Source organism: Prionailurus bengalensis, chromosome B4 (genome assembly GCF_016509475.1).
Source record: "Prionailurus bengalensis isolate Pbe53 chromosome B4, Fcat_Pben_1.1_paternal_pri, whole genome shotgun sequence".
In the NCBI taxonomy this organism is placed as follows: Eukaryota; Metazoa; Chordata; class Mammalia; order Carnivora; family Felidae; genus Prionailurus; species Prionailurus bengalensis.
In genome coordinates this window covers 11,230,491-11,247,568 of record NC_057358.1, presented here as the reverse complement: position 1 = coordinate 11,247,568, position 17,078 = coordinate 11,230,491, and the positions used below count along the sequence as shown (strand labels likewise).

General features: G+C 40.8%; 1 protein-coding gene across 5 annotated transcripts in view; it reads right to left on the bottom strand.

The window, feature by feature from the left end:
• CDC123 (cell division cycle 123) overlaps positions 1-17,078 on the bottom strand; it is a 59,743-nt gene that overhangs the window by 28,545 nt on the left and 14,120 nt on the right. For 3 of the 5 annotated variants that reach the window (XM_043561917.1, XM_043561921.1, XM_043561919.1), the window contains 4 exons: positions 13,262-13,319; positions 12,987-13,019; positions 7,810-7,905; positions 5,229-5,335 (listed from right to left, as the gene is read on the bottom strand). In XM_043561917.1, the coding sequence (XP_043417852.1) occupies positions 5,229-5,335; positions 7,810-7,905; positions 12,987-13,019; positions 13,262-13,319 (294 nt within the window). The remainder of the gene's footprint in view (positions 1-5,228; positions 5,336-7,809; positions 7,906-12,986; positions 13,020-13,261; positions 13,320-17,078) is intronic. The other 2 variants (XM_043561920.1, XM_043561922.1) reach the window with 1 other exon arrangement.

The window sequence follows — 17,078 nt, the reverse complement described above, 5'->3', positions numbered from 1 at the left end:
CGGCCAACTTTGGCTCAGGTCATGATCTCGTGGTCCGTGAGTTCGAGCCCCGTGTCGGTCTCTGTGCTGACAGCTCAGAGCCTGGAGCCTGTTTCGGATTCTGTGTCTCCCTCTCTCTGACCCTCCCCCGTTCATGCTCTGTCTCTCTCTGTCTCAAGAATAAATAAACGTAAAAAAAAAAAAAAAAAAAATTAAAAAAAATTTTTTTCATAGAATGTTTCTTCAAAAAGATAAAATATGCTATCTAAAATTAATATCTATAGCAGAAAAGTGTCAACTAATTAAATGGGTCTTAAAAGTTACAAGGCACAGGGGCACCTGTGTGGCTTAGTCGGCTGAGCGTCCAACTTCGGCTCAGGTCACAACTTCACAGCTTGTTGAGTTCGAGCCCAGCATCGGGCTCTGTGCTGACAGCTTAGAGAGTGGAGCCTGCTTCGGATTCTGTGTCTCCCTCTCTCTCTCTGCCCCTTCCCTACTCAAGCTCTGTGTCTCTCTCCTTCAAAACATAAACATTAAAAAAAAAAATCTTTTTTTAATCATAAAGGTCTAACACACGCAAAATTTTACTCCTGAGACTATTTGCTGAATTTTATGTTTAATAACCAGTTTTGTAATAATCTTAAGAATGCATACAAACTGGGGAGCCTGGGTGGCCCAGGTGGCTGAGCGTCCGACTTCGACTCAGGTCATGATCTCACAGTTTGTGGGTTCGAGCCCCACGTCAGGCTCTGTGCTGACAGCTCAGAGCCTGGAGCCTGCTTCGGACTCTGTCTCCCTCTCTCTCTGTCCCTCCCCTACTTGTGCTCTCTCTCTCTCTCTCAAAAATAAACATTAAAAAAAAAAAATGCATACAAATTATGTCGAGCATAGCAGTTAAATTACTAAGCCAAGTGAAATTTCCTGACCTCTAGTCAAACCTATCTCGTAAGTGACAAGTCCCTCAGACAAACACTTAATGGATTAATTTTTTTATTTGCTCAGCCCTTTCTTCTAAATGCCAATTGAATAGCGAATATTATTTTCTTGCCTTGGCCTACTGAAGTGCCACTTAATCAAGAAAATAATTACTGAAAGCAGCCATGATATTCGACAAGTCTAACCACATAAAATGTTTACATCTGGGCCAATAACTTGCTCAGTGAGTACAGTGCAGACACACTGCGTTCAATGTGTCATAATTCAACTTCCACTTTTTAAAGCTTCCTGTGTACCATAACCAGTTGAGGAACGGGAAAAAGAGGAGTATTTAATATTCTGTCTTGGATTACAGCTGTGGCCGACAGTGCTGGTCTCCCGCTAGCTCTTTCCAACCTCCATCCTTGCTAACACATCAGGAAGCACTCACGTTCTCGTTACCCTCCCGAATGCCAGGGATGCACGTGCCGGTTAATCTCAGGGGTCCTCAAGGTGTGGACCTGCCCAAGCATCATCAGGATAACCTGGGAATATTTTAGAAATTGTATTATTCTTGCACCCGGCTCCCAGCCTACTGAACCGAAACTCGGGGAGGGGACTAGCAACCCAATCTCTGTTTCACCGAACCCATCAGGTGATTCTGACGCGTGCTCACGTGTGACAGCCCCGGTCCAAACCAGTCACGGCATTTCTGTTCCCTGACCATCGCTGGGTTAGGCTGGTCACACTGTGCGACCAATGAGTGTGACAGGAAGTCTCCTGGAGAGCTTCCAGAATGCTCTACTTGCTCACACACGGAGAAGAGTGAGAGGAAACACACCACCTCTTCTATTTCTGGTGCAGATACTGTCAGGTCTTCATGTGATGTTCAGAACCACAGCAGCAATCACGTAACCATCGGGTGATAATCCCAGATACCAAGCCAGCGAGCCAAGGATGAGAGTGCGTAAACACTGAAAGAGCCGGGGTCCCTGGAAACCTCGAGGACCTGCTCAACCAACCCCAGAAACACCCAAGCTCCAGAGTCCTTGTTAAATAATATATTTTTTAAAACTCTGCATGTGTCAAGTGCTTTGAGTTGGCCCTCTGTTAACTGTAATGTCTTTGTTTCTTTTTTTGAGGCAAGCCCCAAAATAGTATAAACAACATAATGTCACTTTCATAATATTATATAATCTTATACATATCACAGATTATATAATACCCCATAATGCCTTATTATGGTCTATGCTTATATTTATTATTATTTATAATATTCCTTATTATTTAGTAATTAAATTCTTATAAAATTAAGTTCTTTACAATATTTTACTATATTTTAATTTGAAGCATTGCTAGGGGGAGGCATTTATAACCTTACTATAACCTAACCTTACTATAAAATACTGTAAACATTTAGCATGACGTTGACTGAGATCATATTCTGGTTTGGGCTCTAGTAACTAACTTGTGCAAACAAATTACTAAACAGATTTAGGCCAATTTTCTAGCCAACAGAAGGAAGAGATTAAACCATTAATACAATTCTGTCTACTTTAAAAAATTAGACTCCTAATTTAATCTTTAAGGGGTCCTGAAAGGTCTAATATGACACAAGTTCATTTTTTGGTGGAGATCCTGTCAATAAAGATTTCTGCGCAGTGACAAGACTTACTGGCATGCAGCTTACTACCGACAAACGTTTCCAGAAATGGGTGATGACTCAGAGCCACCCAGATGAAAGGCTGCAGGCTCCGTGCTTGGGGTTTGCTCCTGCCGACTCTCAATTATTTAGACTAAGAGAAGGCTGGTATTCTTCGGGTAAACGCTCTTAATCCGGGGCCTCAAATTCACTTGCTGACTTTACTTCCCCCTCATGCAAAAATCAAAGAGTAGAGAATACAAAACAACTGACGGGTATTTCCATCTTTTACTGGAGTCCCGGTTACATTCATGCACAAGGAGAGAGAGAGGTGAGCTGGGAAGAAGCAGCAGTTCACCAAACTGCAAAGGTGATGTAAAACACCACTAGCCACAGAGAATTAAAAGTGACTTCTAGTTATTTTTGGAAAGGAAAAGATGTCCTCATACTCTCAATGCAACTAGTATTAGAGATACATGAAAGCCTGTATCTGAAGAACTAACAGGTACAGAGCATTTTTTAATGTAATGTATTTTAAGACCTCTTTACTTAAAGCATTAGATATCAAAAAGCTTTATAACAGGGGTGCCTGGGTGGCTCAGCTGGTTAAGCATCCGACTTAATTTTTTTTAAGTTTTTATTTTATGTTTTGAGAGACAGAGCACGAGCAGGGGAGGGGCAGACAGCAAGGAAGGGGTAGAGAGAGAGGGAGGGGCAGAAAGAGAGGGAGACCTAGAATCTTAAGCAGGCTGCAGGCTCTGAGCTGTCAGCACAGAGCCTGATGCGGGGATCGAACCCACAAACATGGGATCATGACCTGAGCCGAAGTCGGATACTTAACGGATTGAGACACTCAGGTACCCTGCGTCTGACTCTTGATCTCAGCTCAGGTCTTGATCTCAGGGTCATGACTGCAAGCCCTGCATTAGGCTCCACGCTGGGCATGAAACCTACTTAAAAAAAAAAAAAGGCTTTATAGTGGACAAAGTAGATAGCCATCACTTCCTCTAACCAGAGGGTCTCTCCTGGAATGGAAATGCCACTGCATTATTACTAAAACAAGGGCCACCAAACACCTAGTAATATCTGTGCCAACATGATCATAAAAGGTAGACAATGAAATATCAAAACAATACAAAGCTTTCTTCTGTAGATGAACCAAAAATATCAATACAGGTAAAACCCCTTTGTAATAACATTACAACATAACCACACTCATTTATTATTACTGAATTTCATTTCTTTGATTACTGTAATACTAAAGTCAATGCCTGAGGTACCAAACTCAGATATAAAAGGGTAGATACACAACCGACATGCAATGAATTTATTGTTTGGTGCCAGGCTCCTCAAAAAAAGATCTGAGGCTGAAATGGGGTGAATGGGCAGGGTGAACTACATGGACAGATGGGCAATAAGTGGCAAGTGCGCACCCCGTGTTTGCACCCCTGCTCACCTGCTTAGTTGCTGGATTTTGTGAGACACTTCACTTGAGAGGTCAGTTTAAGTATTAGTTTAAGTGAATTGACTGGTTTAAGATGGGAGGGATGGAAGGGGCGCCTGGGCAGCTCAGTCAGTGAAGCGACTGACTTTGGCTCAGGTCATGATCTCACAGCTCATGGGTTCGTGCCCCACATCGGGCTCTGTGCTGACAGCTCAGAGCCTGGAGCTTGCTTCAGACTCTGTCTCCTCTCTCTGCCGCTCCCCTGCTTGTGAGCAGTCTGTGTGTGTGTGTGTGTGTGTGTGTGTGTGTGTGTGTGTCTCTCTGTCTCTGTCTCTGTCTCTGTCTCTCTCTCTCTCTCCCCCCCACCCCAATATAAATAAACATTAAAAAAAAAAAAAAAGAAAAAAGAAAAAAAAAGATGGGTAGGATGGGAAATCTAGAAGAATACCTGCTATTTGGTGACAGAACAAGAGTATAAAGAGCTCACCGACAGGTCAACAGTGCAGGTGCATTACCTGCCTATGATAAAGACAGCACAGGGTCAAGTTCTTTAGTTACAGAATTAACTGGCAAAGAAAGGAAAACAGCAATTCCACTTCCAGAAATTTATTCTAAAAAAAAAAAATTAGGAACATGCACAAAAATTTAGCACAGATATTCATGGCAGGACTGTATAAAAATAGAGGGCTGATCAAACAAATTATGCCATAGGTATCCAGTGGAATACCATTAAGGTAATTTTAAACCATGATATACACAAGTATTTAATGACACATTAAGATGTTAATTATACACTGCAGTCTACTAAGCAGTGTGAACTACATGATCCCATTTCTGTCTTTAAAAAAAAAAATCAGAATATGGTTAGGGACAGGCATATCTTTATTAGACGTATGCAAAGAAAGAATTCTGGAAGTATATAAAACCAACTGTGGTGAGATCATGGGTGCTTACTTTCCTTTGTTTAGCTCGAATCCCTAATTTTGTTTTTCTATGATGAGCATATATTGGTTTTTCAATAAAAAAATTATCAAAATACTTAATAAGCAGATATAAAGAAAGCCCTTGATATTTAGGAATATTCATTGTGGAGCATTTACTATCAAAGGAAAAGGAAGGTTTGCTTTAATAGGTCTGTTCTATGGAACTGCTGTTTTTAACAGTACTAGAAGTAATGGCATTTCGCCTTCAGAAAACTTCTCACAAGTACTGAACCTACTGACATGGGAGATCAAGAGACATACTTACGGCTGAGTGAAGTCACGAGTGATGAAATCAGAGCTCTTGAACAACAGAAAGATGTCGCTGAGGGTTTTACATTTCAGAGAACTGTTCATTGCTATCCAGTACGCATCCTAAATGACAAAGCACATGCTACTTAGGGTACATTCCAAGTTAGTTGTTATGAATGAAGCTCAGGCCTATACACAGAATCAACAATGCACATCACGTTTAAAGAAAAAGTTGAGGTAAGACATTTTAGCTGTACTGTCCAATTTCAAATTATACTTCTAAACAGTGACGAGCGGGGCCGCTGCATGGGGGACACTGGGTTACAAACACACAGGTCCTCACCATCCCGCTCAGGCGCAAGCACTTCCCTGTGTTTTTCTCACCGATGATGAAAAGAGGGGTGAAGAAGTATTAGAAATCTGACACTTCAGCTCAACGATCAAGGTGTAAAGAGTCTGACCAGCTACTCTCTAAGAAAAAGGAGATCCTTTCTCTCTTCCTGTTTCTGGGCAGTGACAGCTGGGACACCTGAACTGTGAGGACTGGAGTTTAGACCCATGTCTATCAATCTGCACCATCACAGCTTTACACGGTGAATGTCTCACACACATGAACCAAAAAAAGGTAACAAGAGCAGGCATGTGAGGCACAAAGCTTAGCAGAACATGCCTAAAAAGGACAGAATAATTAAGTCACTTACACAGCATACTTCTCCCATAGATCAGACACGGGACAGGAATGCGATTTTAAGAAAATTAATGTTTGCAAAAAACTATCCAAAAATTATCCACACTATGTGAAAGAAAGCAGTGGCACATGGTAGGCACAGAGAAAATAAAATATAAATGAACAAATGAATAACTCAAAACCAAAATAATATACCCATCTTAAGTGGAAAGCCTCAGCCCAGTTCAGCAGTAAGGAATGATTCAAATTATTGTTCATATACAAACTACAAATGAGTCTCAATGACTTCGTTATAATAGCTTCTTTATAATTTCCCCCAATGAAAAAGATGATGAGCTTCTAGTTGAAAATGGTACACTGACCATAGATTTCCCTCCACTGAAACAATGGTTTATGCGTAGAAAACCATGAACTCCAGGAAAAACAAAAGGTTGAGTAAGAAAACTGCGTCATCCTGGGGTGCCTGGGTGGCTCAGTCGGGCTAAGCATCTGACTCTTGATTTCGGTTCAGGTCGTGATGTCCCAAGGTTTGTGAAATCGAGCCCCACATCAGGCTCTATGCTGACAATGAAGAGCCTGCTTGGGATTCTCTCCCCCCTTCTCCCTCTGCCCCTCCATGCATGCATACGCATGAGCTCTCTCTCAAAATAAATAATCGTTAAAAAAAAAAAAAAAAAAAGAAAACTACGTCATCTTGTGAAGCATGTATCAGATGTGCATACAGTGTCTGTGTTACCCTAACAGGAGAAACAGGGAGTCCTGACCTAGTGAAAACATGCTATTACTCGAAGAAGGAGAATGGAATATAAAACAATGGGAAAGACAGGAATGAGCATAATCTTCTCATTCCCAAATGGGCAGCAATAATGAGTATTATAGCTACAGTAAAGAATAAAGTAGAGGAAAATAACAAAAAACGCACTGAAATATGTGAAAGCAGTTGCCTCTGAAGAGGAAGAAATGGTGAAGAAAAAGAAATGTTAGGATCTGCTTATTTGGGAAGCAAGCATATAGATCTTTTAAAAATTTAAATTGTATAAAAAATTTTAATTCTATACATGTGTAACTGATTTTAGTAAGTAAAAATACAGGCTAGATGAGGTAGAATTTATCTTTCACTTTAGAATAAGCAAAGATAGGCACATGGGATGATTTTTGAAAATGTAAATAAGTCTTTGATTCCTTAAAGGAGCTTTGCTGACATAGTTGTTTTCTATTGGATTAGAAAAAAGAACAAATTTTTCCACAAAACTCAATATAAAAAAAAAAAATCTTGTCAATGCACTATTATAATAAAACACAATTTAAGAAAATGTCTGTTGATTTCCCAAACGTCTCTATTTTTTAGGTGTTTTGACATTTTAATTTTTTTTTGTTGTTTGTTTATTTTGAAGGAGAGAGAGACAAGGGGAGGGACAGAGAGAGAGGGAGACACAGAATCCCAAGCAGGCTCCAGGCTGTGAGCTGTCAGCACAGAGCCCAACATGGGGTTCAAACCCACGAACCGTGAAATCATGACCTGAGCCCAAGTCAGCCGCCCAACCGACTGAGTCACCCAGGTGCCCTGGTCTTGTGATGTTTTAATTTTCAGTACTTTTCAAAAGAGAAAATTTCCTGTTACACTGTGAACAGCTGAAGTTTTGAAAAGGGGCAGAGAATGGATTTCCTCAGATTTCTAGCATGATCAGCAACATGAGAGATTGCAACTGTCTTCTGGCAAAATATATAGTATTTTACAAACCCAGGGAAGTGCTAAATCAGGAAAATAGGAGGAGGAAAATAAAAATAAATTCCACAGTATTTTCCCTAGAATTAGGAATAAAACTGTATCTGTGGGGGATATAAAAAGAAAGAAATAGCAAAACAAAGAATATTTCAAACAGTGAGAGATTTACTGATGTGTTCCTACCCTTGGGGCACTCCAGTTAAGCTTAGGAAATACACTGCCCCCCAGGGAATTGATAGCTTCTTGGACCTTAGTGGTGAACTCGGGAAATTCTGGTGCCTATAGAGAAAGAAGAAAGCATTTGGGCATGTCAATAACGTCACAATAAATATAGAAAACAAGATCAAAATCTCAAACAATTAAGCGTGTTAAAAGTTGGAATACAAAGTACTATCAGAATTTCTGAACTGAGCCAAATAAAATCAATGATCAAATATTATCAGAAAGGGGGGAAAAAATAATAACAAGCGCCCAAATGGCACTTTCTAAAACCATCGAAGCCCACATAGCTAAAAAGACAGACATCATGAGGCATCTGGGGATGTGAGGAAGGACTGAATGGTTCTCTTCACATCTACAGAACCCACAGTTATGAAGTGAAAAGAGACAGATGAAATGTCACCTGTACACATATTCCAACGTTCAGAAATTAACACCTCCCATTTAAAGGGCCAGAAGCCCTTCCATCTAGAGGAAAAGATTCGTGGACATATCCTCAAAAGGCTTCATAAGAATGAGAAATAAATGATGTGCTTAGCCATATTTAAACACCGCTATTTCCAGACAAGTTTTAATATAAACACACTCAAAAATAGGACCTTGGTTAAGTTAAAATGTTCTTTCCTTTTTGGCTGATTTTAAAATGTGTATTTTATATAAGCAAGTAATCAGAATGTCCAAAACGTGTGAAGGAATGCTCTGCCATGAGCCTTATGTCACTAGCTAGGGAGGAGCTGGACACGAGTAGAGAAAAGGGGAGTAAGCAGGGGACAGAATACGAAAATATGAACAGATTCGCTATGGGCACGTTATCCATTTATATTTGCCGCCCCCTACTGGGCAACTGCAAATTCTGAAAAAGTCCAGTAATGACCAGTTCTTCCAGAGGGGGGAAAAGTTAGAATGGGTCTAGAATTAGCTCAACTGCACACTGCAAAAAGAATCAAATGGCTTCTGTTGACCCCCATCATCTAATCCAGTTGCGACAGGGAGCAAACTGTGTGAAAAGCTTGGAAAACACACCAAAAAAATGTCATTAAAAAAAAATGGTGGCCTATTCCCCAAACTAGAAACCAGCGTTAAGCAACAGGCTAGAGCAGGCTGGACTCCCTTCCTTATGCTACAGAGGTCTGTGACTTCTAGACCAGCTGGCAGCATCTTTCGTATGTGCCACCGCATCCATTTTTTCGGACACCTTCAGTTTAGACACAGGAAATTAAACTGCAGCCCTTCAGAGAGGCTTTCAAAATGAGTAACAGCCTTGAGTCCTTTATTTTCCATTGGCCTCTCCCCATTGAGAAGCAACCAGGATCTCTATTAAGCCAGTAATTTCCTTACGATCCCCTGAAGTTGCTAATATGGCTCGCCAGGGTTCTATCCATAAAAACGCTTCCAAAAATCTGCTGTAGCAATATTTTCAATGAATGGCAGTTATACAAATTTTATAACATGAAGGGATTCAATCTTCAAAGACAAGACAATTTAATTTTCCTAACCTGTAACAGTTCAGATTGCTTTGTATTTACGTATTATATTTTAAGAGGTGACAGAGTTCCTCAAATCCTCAAATTATTCCACCTTAGGAAATCCTGCTATCAGGATCCAAAAACAAATTTAAATTATGAAAAGTTTCCATACTGGGGAGACAAATGCGTGCTTCGTGGAAGACCGTATTGTGCACCCACAGCGCAACCCCTGAATTATCTGACTGTAGCCAGGTCGACGAGTGGCTTTACGACTTGGTGAATTGCAGGTAAATGATGACAATGAAAAGTACTTCTTTTGGACACACAAATTCTATCCTGGCTGAGAGAAATCCAGCAGTCTTCCTCCCACCCTTGAAGGAGGCAAAACCAATCATGCCTCATTTACATACTCATTTCAGTATTTCTAATCTATACAAAGGTGTCTCTTCTTTGGTTTCCCTTTGGAACCAGTTAAAATATCTGCCTAGCTCCCTCAAGAGTTTAATAAAACCTTCAACATGTGTCAAAGAGTTTTATTTCAATATGGGAGCCATGATTCTACCTTTTTCTGAAAATTATCTTTCAACAGATCATTTTGATTTTAAATATGCAAAACACCTCAGTTTTCTGGGTAAAGGTTCCTGTTGTGAGGTAAAATCTACTCTTTTTTATCATATCTGTGGACTTTCTGTGATCCAAACTCTCCTGTCTTTCCAACTACACCTACCATACCCATTAAGAAAGGATATTTCTTCTTACATTTTTTTAAAATCATGAAATGTTTAAAATATACAAAAAAATATATATTCATGTTCCTGGACCCATATATTCAACAATTTGGTATACTTAACCCAGATGTTTAAATCTCTTAAGGGAACAAAGTGACAATACAAATGAAGTTCCTTACCTCCTCACTCTCTTCCCTAATCCTAACCCTTCCCCCTCCCCAAAGGCAACCAGCATTACAGACTCAGGCATATTCTTCCAGAGTCATGATTTTATAATTAATGATACATGTGACTGACCATGAATTATAGCATTTAAAAAATTTAACATAACTGCTGTCATTGATATGTATACCTTCAGCAAACAGCTCTCACTTTTGAGATTTACCCACCTGGACTGTGTTTTAATTTTTAGTTCCATGTCTTTGTATCTAGATTAATGGACTATTACCATTCGCCAATACCATGTATTACCTGCCCGTGGACCTTGGCTCACATTCCTCCACTAAGAGTGTGCTACTATGAATGCTCCCCTGCCCAACAACATCTAGTTCCAGCCAGTGAAACCCAATCACTTTAGTGACTTTTTATTTTGAAATAATTTCAGTCCTTCAGAAGGCTTAAAAGAATAATCAGAATTTCCAGATACTCTTCACCCAAGCATTTACCATGTTTGTTTTATCCTTCCCTGCCCCAAATCTCTCTTTTATAGATCTATGCAGATATATGCATTTATTTATACATATGCACACATAAAACAAACTTTTTTTCTTACATTCTTAAAGTAAGTAGAAGTCCCAATGCCTTTTTACCCCTAAATACTTCAGTATGGTTCCTAAAAAGCAGTAACATTCTTTTATATAACCTACAAAATTATCAAAACAAGGGAGCCAACAATGACAGAATACCATCATCTCATCTGCAGATCTTATTCACAATGTGCCCATTTCCCCAATAATGTCTTTTATAGCAAAAGAAAAAATTTTTCTGACCGAGGATCAGGTTGCCATTGATTACATTTAGCTGTTTTATCTCTTCAATATCCTTTAATCCTTCTTCCTGTTCTTATCTTTCATGACCTTGACGTTTTTGAAGAGTACAAAGCAGTTATTCTGTATAATTTCCAAAGAGTTGAGTATGCTGGATGTTTCCTCATGATTAGATTTAGGTTATGGATTTTTGGCAGGTGATGTGTCCTTAGTGTATTGTATCAGGAGGCACACAATGTCGGTTTGTCCCATCACTGACAAGGTTAACTTTGATCACTTGGCTGCCATGTCTTTCCTCTGTAAAGTTACCATTTTCCTCTTTATAATTAGTAAGTAATTTTGGTGGAAATACTTTGAGAATATTTAAATATCCTCTTTCTCACCAAATATTCACCCAACGGCTTTAACATCTACCCCATCGATTACTATGATCATTGCCAAATGGTGATTTCCAAGTCTGTAATTCCTACATTTGTGATTTGGTGCCTTTTCTACTCTAAAGGGTTTCCCCCTCTGCTCCGTTTAGTTAATATAACCATTTGTTTGTCAGTATGGGATCACAGACTCTCATTTTAATCAATGGTGACACTTCACTAACGTCCCTGTTTTGAGACTCCGCTATCTGGCTGGGGGTTGGCCTATTCAAGCTGGCCTCTGGGTCCTTCTAGTCATGTCTGCCTCCTGCTTACTTTCTGACACAAGCTGTCACAGGTTCATCTTCACTTTCTGACCCCTGGTCTTGACTTTCGCCAAGGAGCTTCAATTTCTTTCAGTGGAGAATGGTATCTAGAAACCACAATCAAAACACTTGGTGTGCTCACTGCTGCCATGATGTCACTACATGACAGCTCCCAGGCCCTGGAGAACAGAGTCTGGTAGATATACACACATGTAAGTTATTAATTTCCCAATCTATCCATCTATTAGATAACAGGAGTTAGAACTGATAATCCTTAACCTTTTTTAGGGTCCAGGTCAAATATCATTTCTCCCTTGACACATTCTAACTGTTGTCTGTTCTGACAGCACTTTGCCATCTACCCCCAAAGTGAGGCATCTTTCCCTGCTGGCTGATGAACTCCCTAATGGAAAGGAAGCAACCCAAATTCACCTTTGCTCGGAACTCACTACAGTGCCCTAAATATGGTAGATAACTACCATGTATGTTTAACTGAACAGGACTGTCATGAACAGAGAGGGACTGACCTGCATGACATCCAGAGTAAAAGGAAAACATAGAAACTTTCCCTTTCTGCATATAATGGCATGCTTTTATACCTAAGGAAATACACTGGTTTAAGCACCTCCAGTTACTTTGCTTGCACTATATTTACCAGGTCTCTTCCGCTGAAATAAACAAAAGTATCTTCTTATTTAGAATTGTATCAGAATATAACCTCCCCTAAAACTAGTTTCCTTTGTTGTGCCTTTACGTCTATTGGCAGAGAATTTGATAAAAATTTCTCGTCTCACGGTATAAGAAGTTTCATTTACCTACTACATTTTTAGAAATACGTGTTTTACTTCACTCATTCCTTTAAAAATATTTTTATTAAAAATATATTTCAAGTTGACTTAGACAACAGCATTCTTATCCTCAAAGACTCCATAATACTCAATCCACTTCCACATTTTGATACAAGATACTGGTTAAAGCCACACATTACTCTCACCTGAAAGAAACTGTAATTTTTATGCCATTTAAATATAGTTGAATAAGTGAACAGAGATTTCACTTTAGGTTCCACAGATCTGGGAAACGTCAAAGTTTAATGTTAGGCTTGATTACTTCTTTCAGAGCTTAACAGAAACAAGTCATAGCACCAACTATGCACCTTAATAAATAAAAGCCAACGAGAAAAGTAAGTAAATGGGAATCCATTGAGATCTGCATTGAAATCCCGAAATACCCCAGGTGACAGTGTGATGTTGAGCCCCGGCTGGCACAGCTCTGCTCTTACCGTTAGCGTGGCCGTGTTCTCGTCGTCCGACCACTGCACGGAGAGGACAGAAACAAAGTATTAAATGTGGATAGTGCACTGGGCTTCCCCAAAGCAATGCTCCATCTAAAAATGATACATAAATAAGAGACATCTTTTCCTGAAAACAAAGTACATGTCAAAGTGAGATTTTCATGTAATTTCTCACTTTACCAAACATAGGCTAAGATGTAAATATGAGAACCATTTCAGGGCTCACTGAAATGATAGAATGGGCTGTTTTATTCTGAACCAACCTGTATTTCTTCTGCTTCATCATCACTGTCTGGCTGAGAACATGTTGGTGGATCTTCCCTAGAAGAACATAAAACAAAAATTAAGCAAGAAAAAGGCTTCAGTACCATGTATGTAGTCATAAGTTCAGTCATACTCAATATATATTTGAAAAGGGAGAGGGTATGTCTTGCTCAGTTGGTTGAGCATCTCTCAATTTTGGCTCACGTCATGATCCCAGGGTCATGACTCCACGTTGGGGTCCATGCCAAGTGTGGAACCTGCTTGAGATTCTCTCTCCCCCTCTGCCCCTCTCCCTTGTCACACGCTTGCTTGCTCTTTCTCTAAAATAAAAATAAAAAGACAGCCTCAGAATTGGAGGATAATGTTAAGAAAAGTTCATTTTTTTAGAGAGAAAAACCAATACAAAATAAAAAGAATACAAACTTCCTGCCCTCTTCTCATACGTCACTAGAACTACGGAAAAGAAAAATTCAACCTCCAACTCCAAGGACACTAGCAGTCATCTACAACCCTGAATCCCGATATATGAGAAAGTGCTGCCACAGACGAGGAAGATCAAGTGAGATGAAGAAGGCAAAAGGAATCATCGGACGAGCTGTTCTACTGAAGAGCGGGTCCCCCTGAGAGGCAAAATCAAGAATCTTTTTCTACCTAGTAAGAAAAGAGTGTGTGGGCTGGGGTCAGGTATTGCCCTGGACCTTGACTGGCACCACGGAAACGTGTTGGGGGAGACAGGGAACCAAAGACTTGACGTGCCTCCTTTGAAGCAGCTGGCGAGCACAGCACGGGTGGAAATGGACCACCTAGTAGCCAATCTTCATTGCCTAGGGAGAAAGCAAAGGCCGAAAACACTCAGAAGGAATAACACTGCTTTGGTCTCTCATCAACACTAAACCACAAGTAACTGGCCTACGAAGAATTCACCACGTCAATGAAAACAAATAATAATCCAAACAAGAACCGGCACAGGATCTGTACCAAGAAACTACCAGAAGAAGGGAAAGGGAGGCTGCTGGTTGACCAGGGGCATTTATCTATCCCTATGCTCCTCTGGAAACCCCACTAAAATGATAGGAAAACTCTCAAGGAAAAAAGGGATCAAAGAAGAGACAGCTGCAGAAAAGAGACAGCAACAGAACTTTGGAAAACAGAAAGCCAATGAGGAGGATAACCCAGCGAGCAAAAGGGAGAAGCTAGAACTACCACTGATGACGAGACCGAAGTTCTGGGCTACAAACAGGTAGGATGCTTGTGTGAAGTCCACAGAAGGGACAGTAAGATACACGTAGCCTTCCTCACCCTGCACACCAAAACAACTAATCCTCTCCATGAACCAAAGAGGGTAAGGACTCAGGTCCATTCTGCCCCGGAGGAATACGAGGGTGAAATGCTAGAGTGCGACAAGCAGCCTTGTGAAAGTCACACTAACAGTGAGGCCCCTAGTCCCCTTCCTCCCACTCTGCTCCCAGAACACACACAGGTTACAACATTCTTCTCTATAGAAACTCAACCACCCCAGAGGAAAGACCTGTAGATCTTTCCGGGAAACTTCCATCAATTTCTGCTCATTGCTGGCACTCTTAGCCAGCCCCACCCGGTTTTTACAAAGTTTCCAAGTGTGTGTGTGTATGCGTGTATGTGTGTGTGTGTCCCCCTCACTCTCAAATATGAATAAAAGGGCTAGAATCATTAGAAAACTAAAGAAAGGCTCCAAGATGAAAAAAAAAAGCTTTTTAAAAGGAAAAATATTTTTTAAATCATTAATATCCTTAAAAATAAAGATCCTGAATCCACAAGAGAAGAACAGAGGGAACAGAGGACAGGATTGAACCTGTAGAAATGAAAATCTGGTAGCTGAAATTTACTTGTCTTTATTTTTCCTAATGTTTATTTTTGAGAGAGAGAGAGAGAGAGAGAGCGAGAGAGAGCAAGCGCAAGCAAGCAAGCAAGGAGGGGCAGAGAGAGGGAGAGGCCCAGAATCCAAAGCAGGCTCCAGGCTCTGAGCTGTCAGCACAGAGCCAATGTGGGGCTCGAACTCACAGACTGCAAGATCATGACCTGAGCCGAAGTCAGATGCTTAACTGACTGAGCCACCCAAGTGCCCCAAATGGCTGAAATTTAAAAATTCAGTAGCATGAATATGGCAAAATGAAGGAAATTCCCCAGAAAGGAGAACCACAAAGACAAAGAAACAGATAACAGAGAAGGAATGATAAAATTCAGAGAACCCAGCAAGATCCAATATCTAAATAATAGTTCAAAAAAGAGAAGAAAATAAGAAAAAATTACCAAAGACACAGTATTTTTAAATGTCCCCGAACTGAAAAACAGGTCTCTAGAATGAAAGGGCTCACCAAGTACACAGCATAGAGAATGGAGGAAAAAAACCTTAAATGCTATGCAAAGATGGCCACAATAATTCTTGCCATCTAGTCTGATATGCTCGTCTGCAGGGCGACTTTGCCACACTTGCCATCAAATAATGGCATTTATTTCCCCATTCCTTTCATTTAAACTGGCATCAAGATTCACTGTGATCAGCAAAATGTAGCACAAGTGACAGCATGTAATTCAAGGGGTCAGAAGCCTTTACAGCCTCCACTCTCACATTTGGAATGCTGCCAACCCTATGCAAAGTAACTAAGGGTAGTCTTTCTTCTTTTTTTAAAAAAAAATTTTAATATTTATTTATTTATTTGGGGAGGTGGGGAGACAAGCAGAGAGAGAGGGAGAAAGTGAATCCCAAGCAGGCTCCAGGCTGTCAGCACAAAGCCCGACATGGGGCTCGAACTTCCAAATCATGAGATCATGACCTGAGCCAAAATCAAGAGTCTGATGCTTGGGGCGCCTGGGTGGCGCAGTCGGTTAAGCGTCCGACTTCAGCCAGGTCACGATCTCGCGGTCCGGGAGTTCGAGCCCCGCGTCGGGCTCTGAGCCGATGGCTCGGAGCCTGGAGCCTGTTTCCGATTCTGTGTCTCCCTCTCTCTCTGCCCCTCCCCCGTTCATGCTCTGTCTCTCTCTGTCTCAAAAATAAATAAACGTTGAAAAAAAAATTTTTTTAAAAAAAAGAGTCTGATGCTTAACTGACTGAGCCACCCAGGCGCACCCCACCCCCTCCCCCAGAAGGGTAGTCTTTCTGAGATGAGAGTCCACATGGGAAGAGAAGCCCAACATCAACTGCCAGACACGTGAGTGAGGCCATCTTAGCAGAACCACCAAATGACGACAGCGACAAGAATGCCTTAGCAAGACCAACAGAAGACGCATCCAGTGTCAAGAAGTATGGGCGTCAGTTCCCTCTGGCCAGTCTAGTCCCGTGGGAGGTCAAGGTGTGGCCCAGGTTTGCATCACAACTGAGGAACCCTGAACTTAGGGAATCACGTCTTCTACAAGGTAAACCGGTTCGGTCTCCGACCCAAGGGCAGAAACACTGTCTTCACCTGTCCCAGACAATAAAAAACCTGTTCTCTGCTAGAGAGGGAGCTGCTATCTCTACCTTCCAAGGCTCTCTGCTATATAAACATCCTTGGAAAGATAACAAGAATAAAAGGCATCAGTGCTTCTGCTAGCAAGGTAAGCAGGAAGTGAGAGACCCAAGGAGAACTCTCAACACCCAGCGACGAAATCACTGACAAAGTGTTCATTGTTTTTAAGTCAATACGTTTGGGCAATACAGAGGGCTATTGTGAAATGTAAAAACATGAAAGAGGAATTCTCAAAAACATTCATAAAGAAAACCAAGTCACAATAAAGGAACACAAATCAGAATGACATGGGACTTTATGGAAGATAGTAGACCATGCCTTCAAAATCACA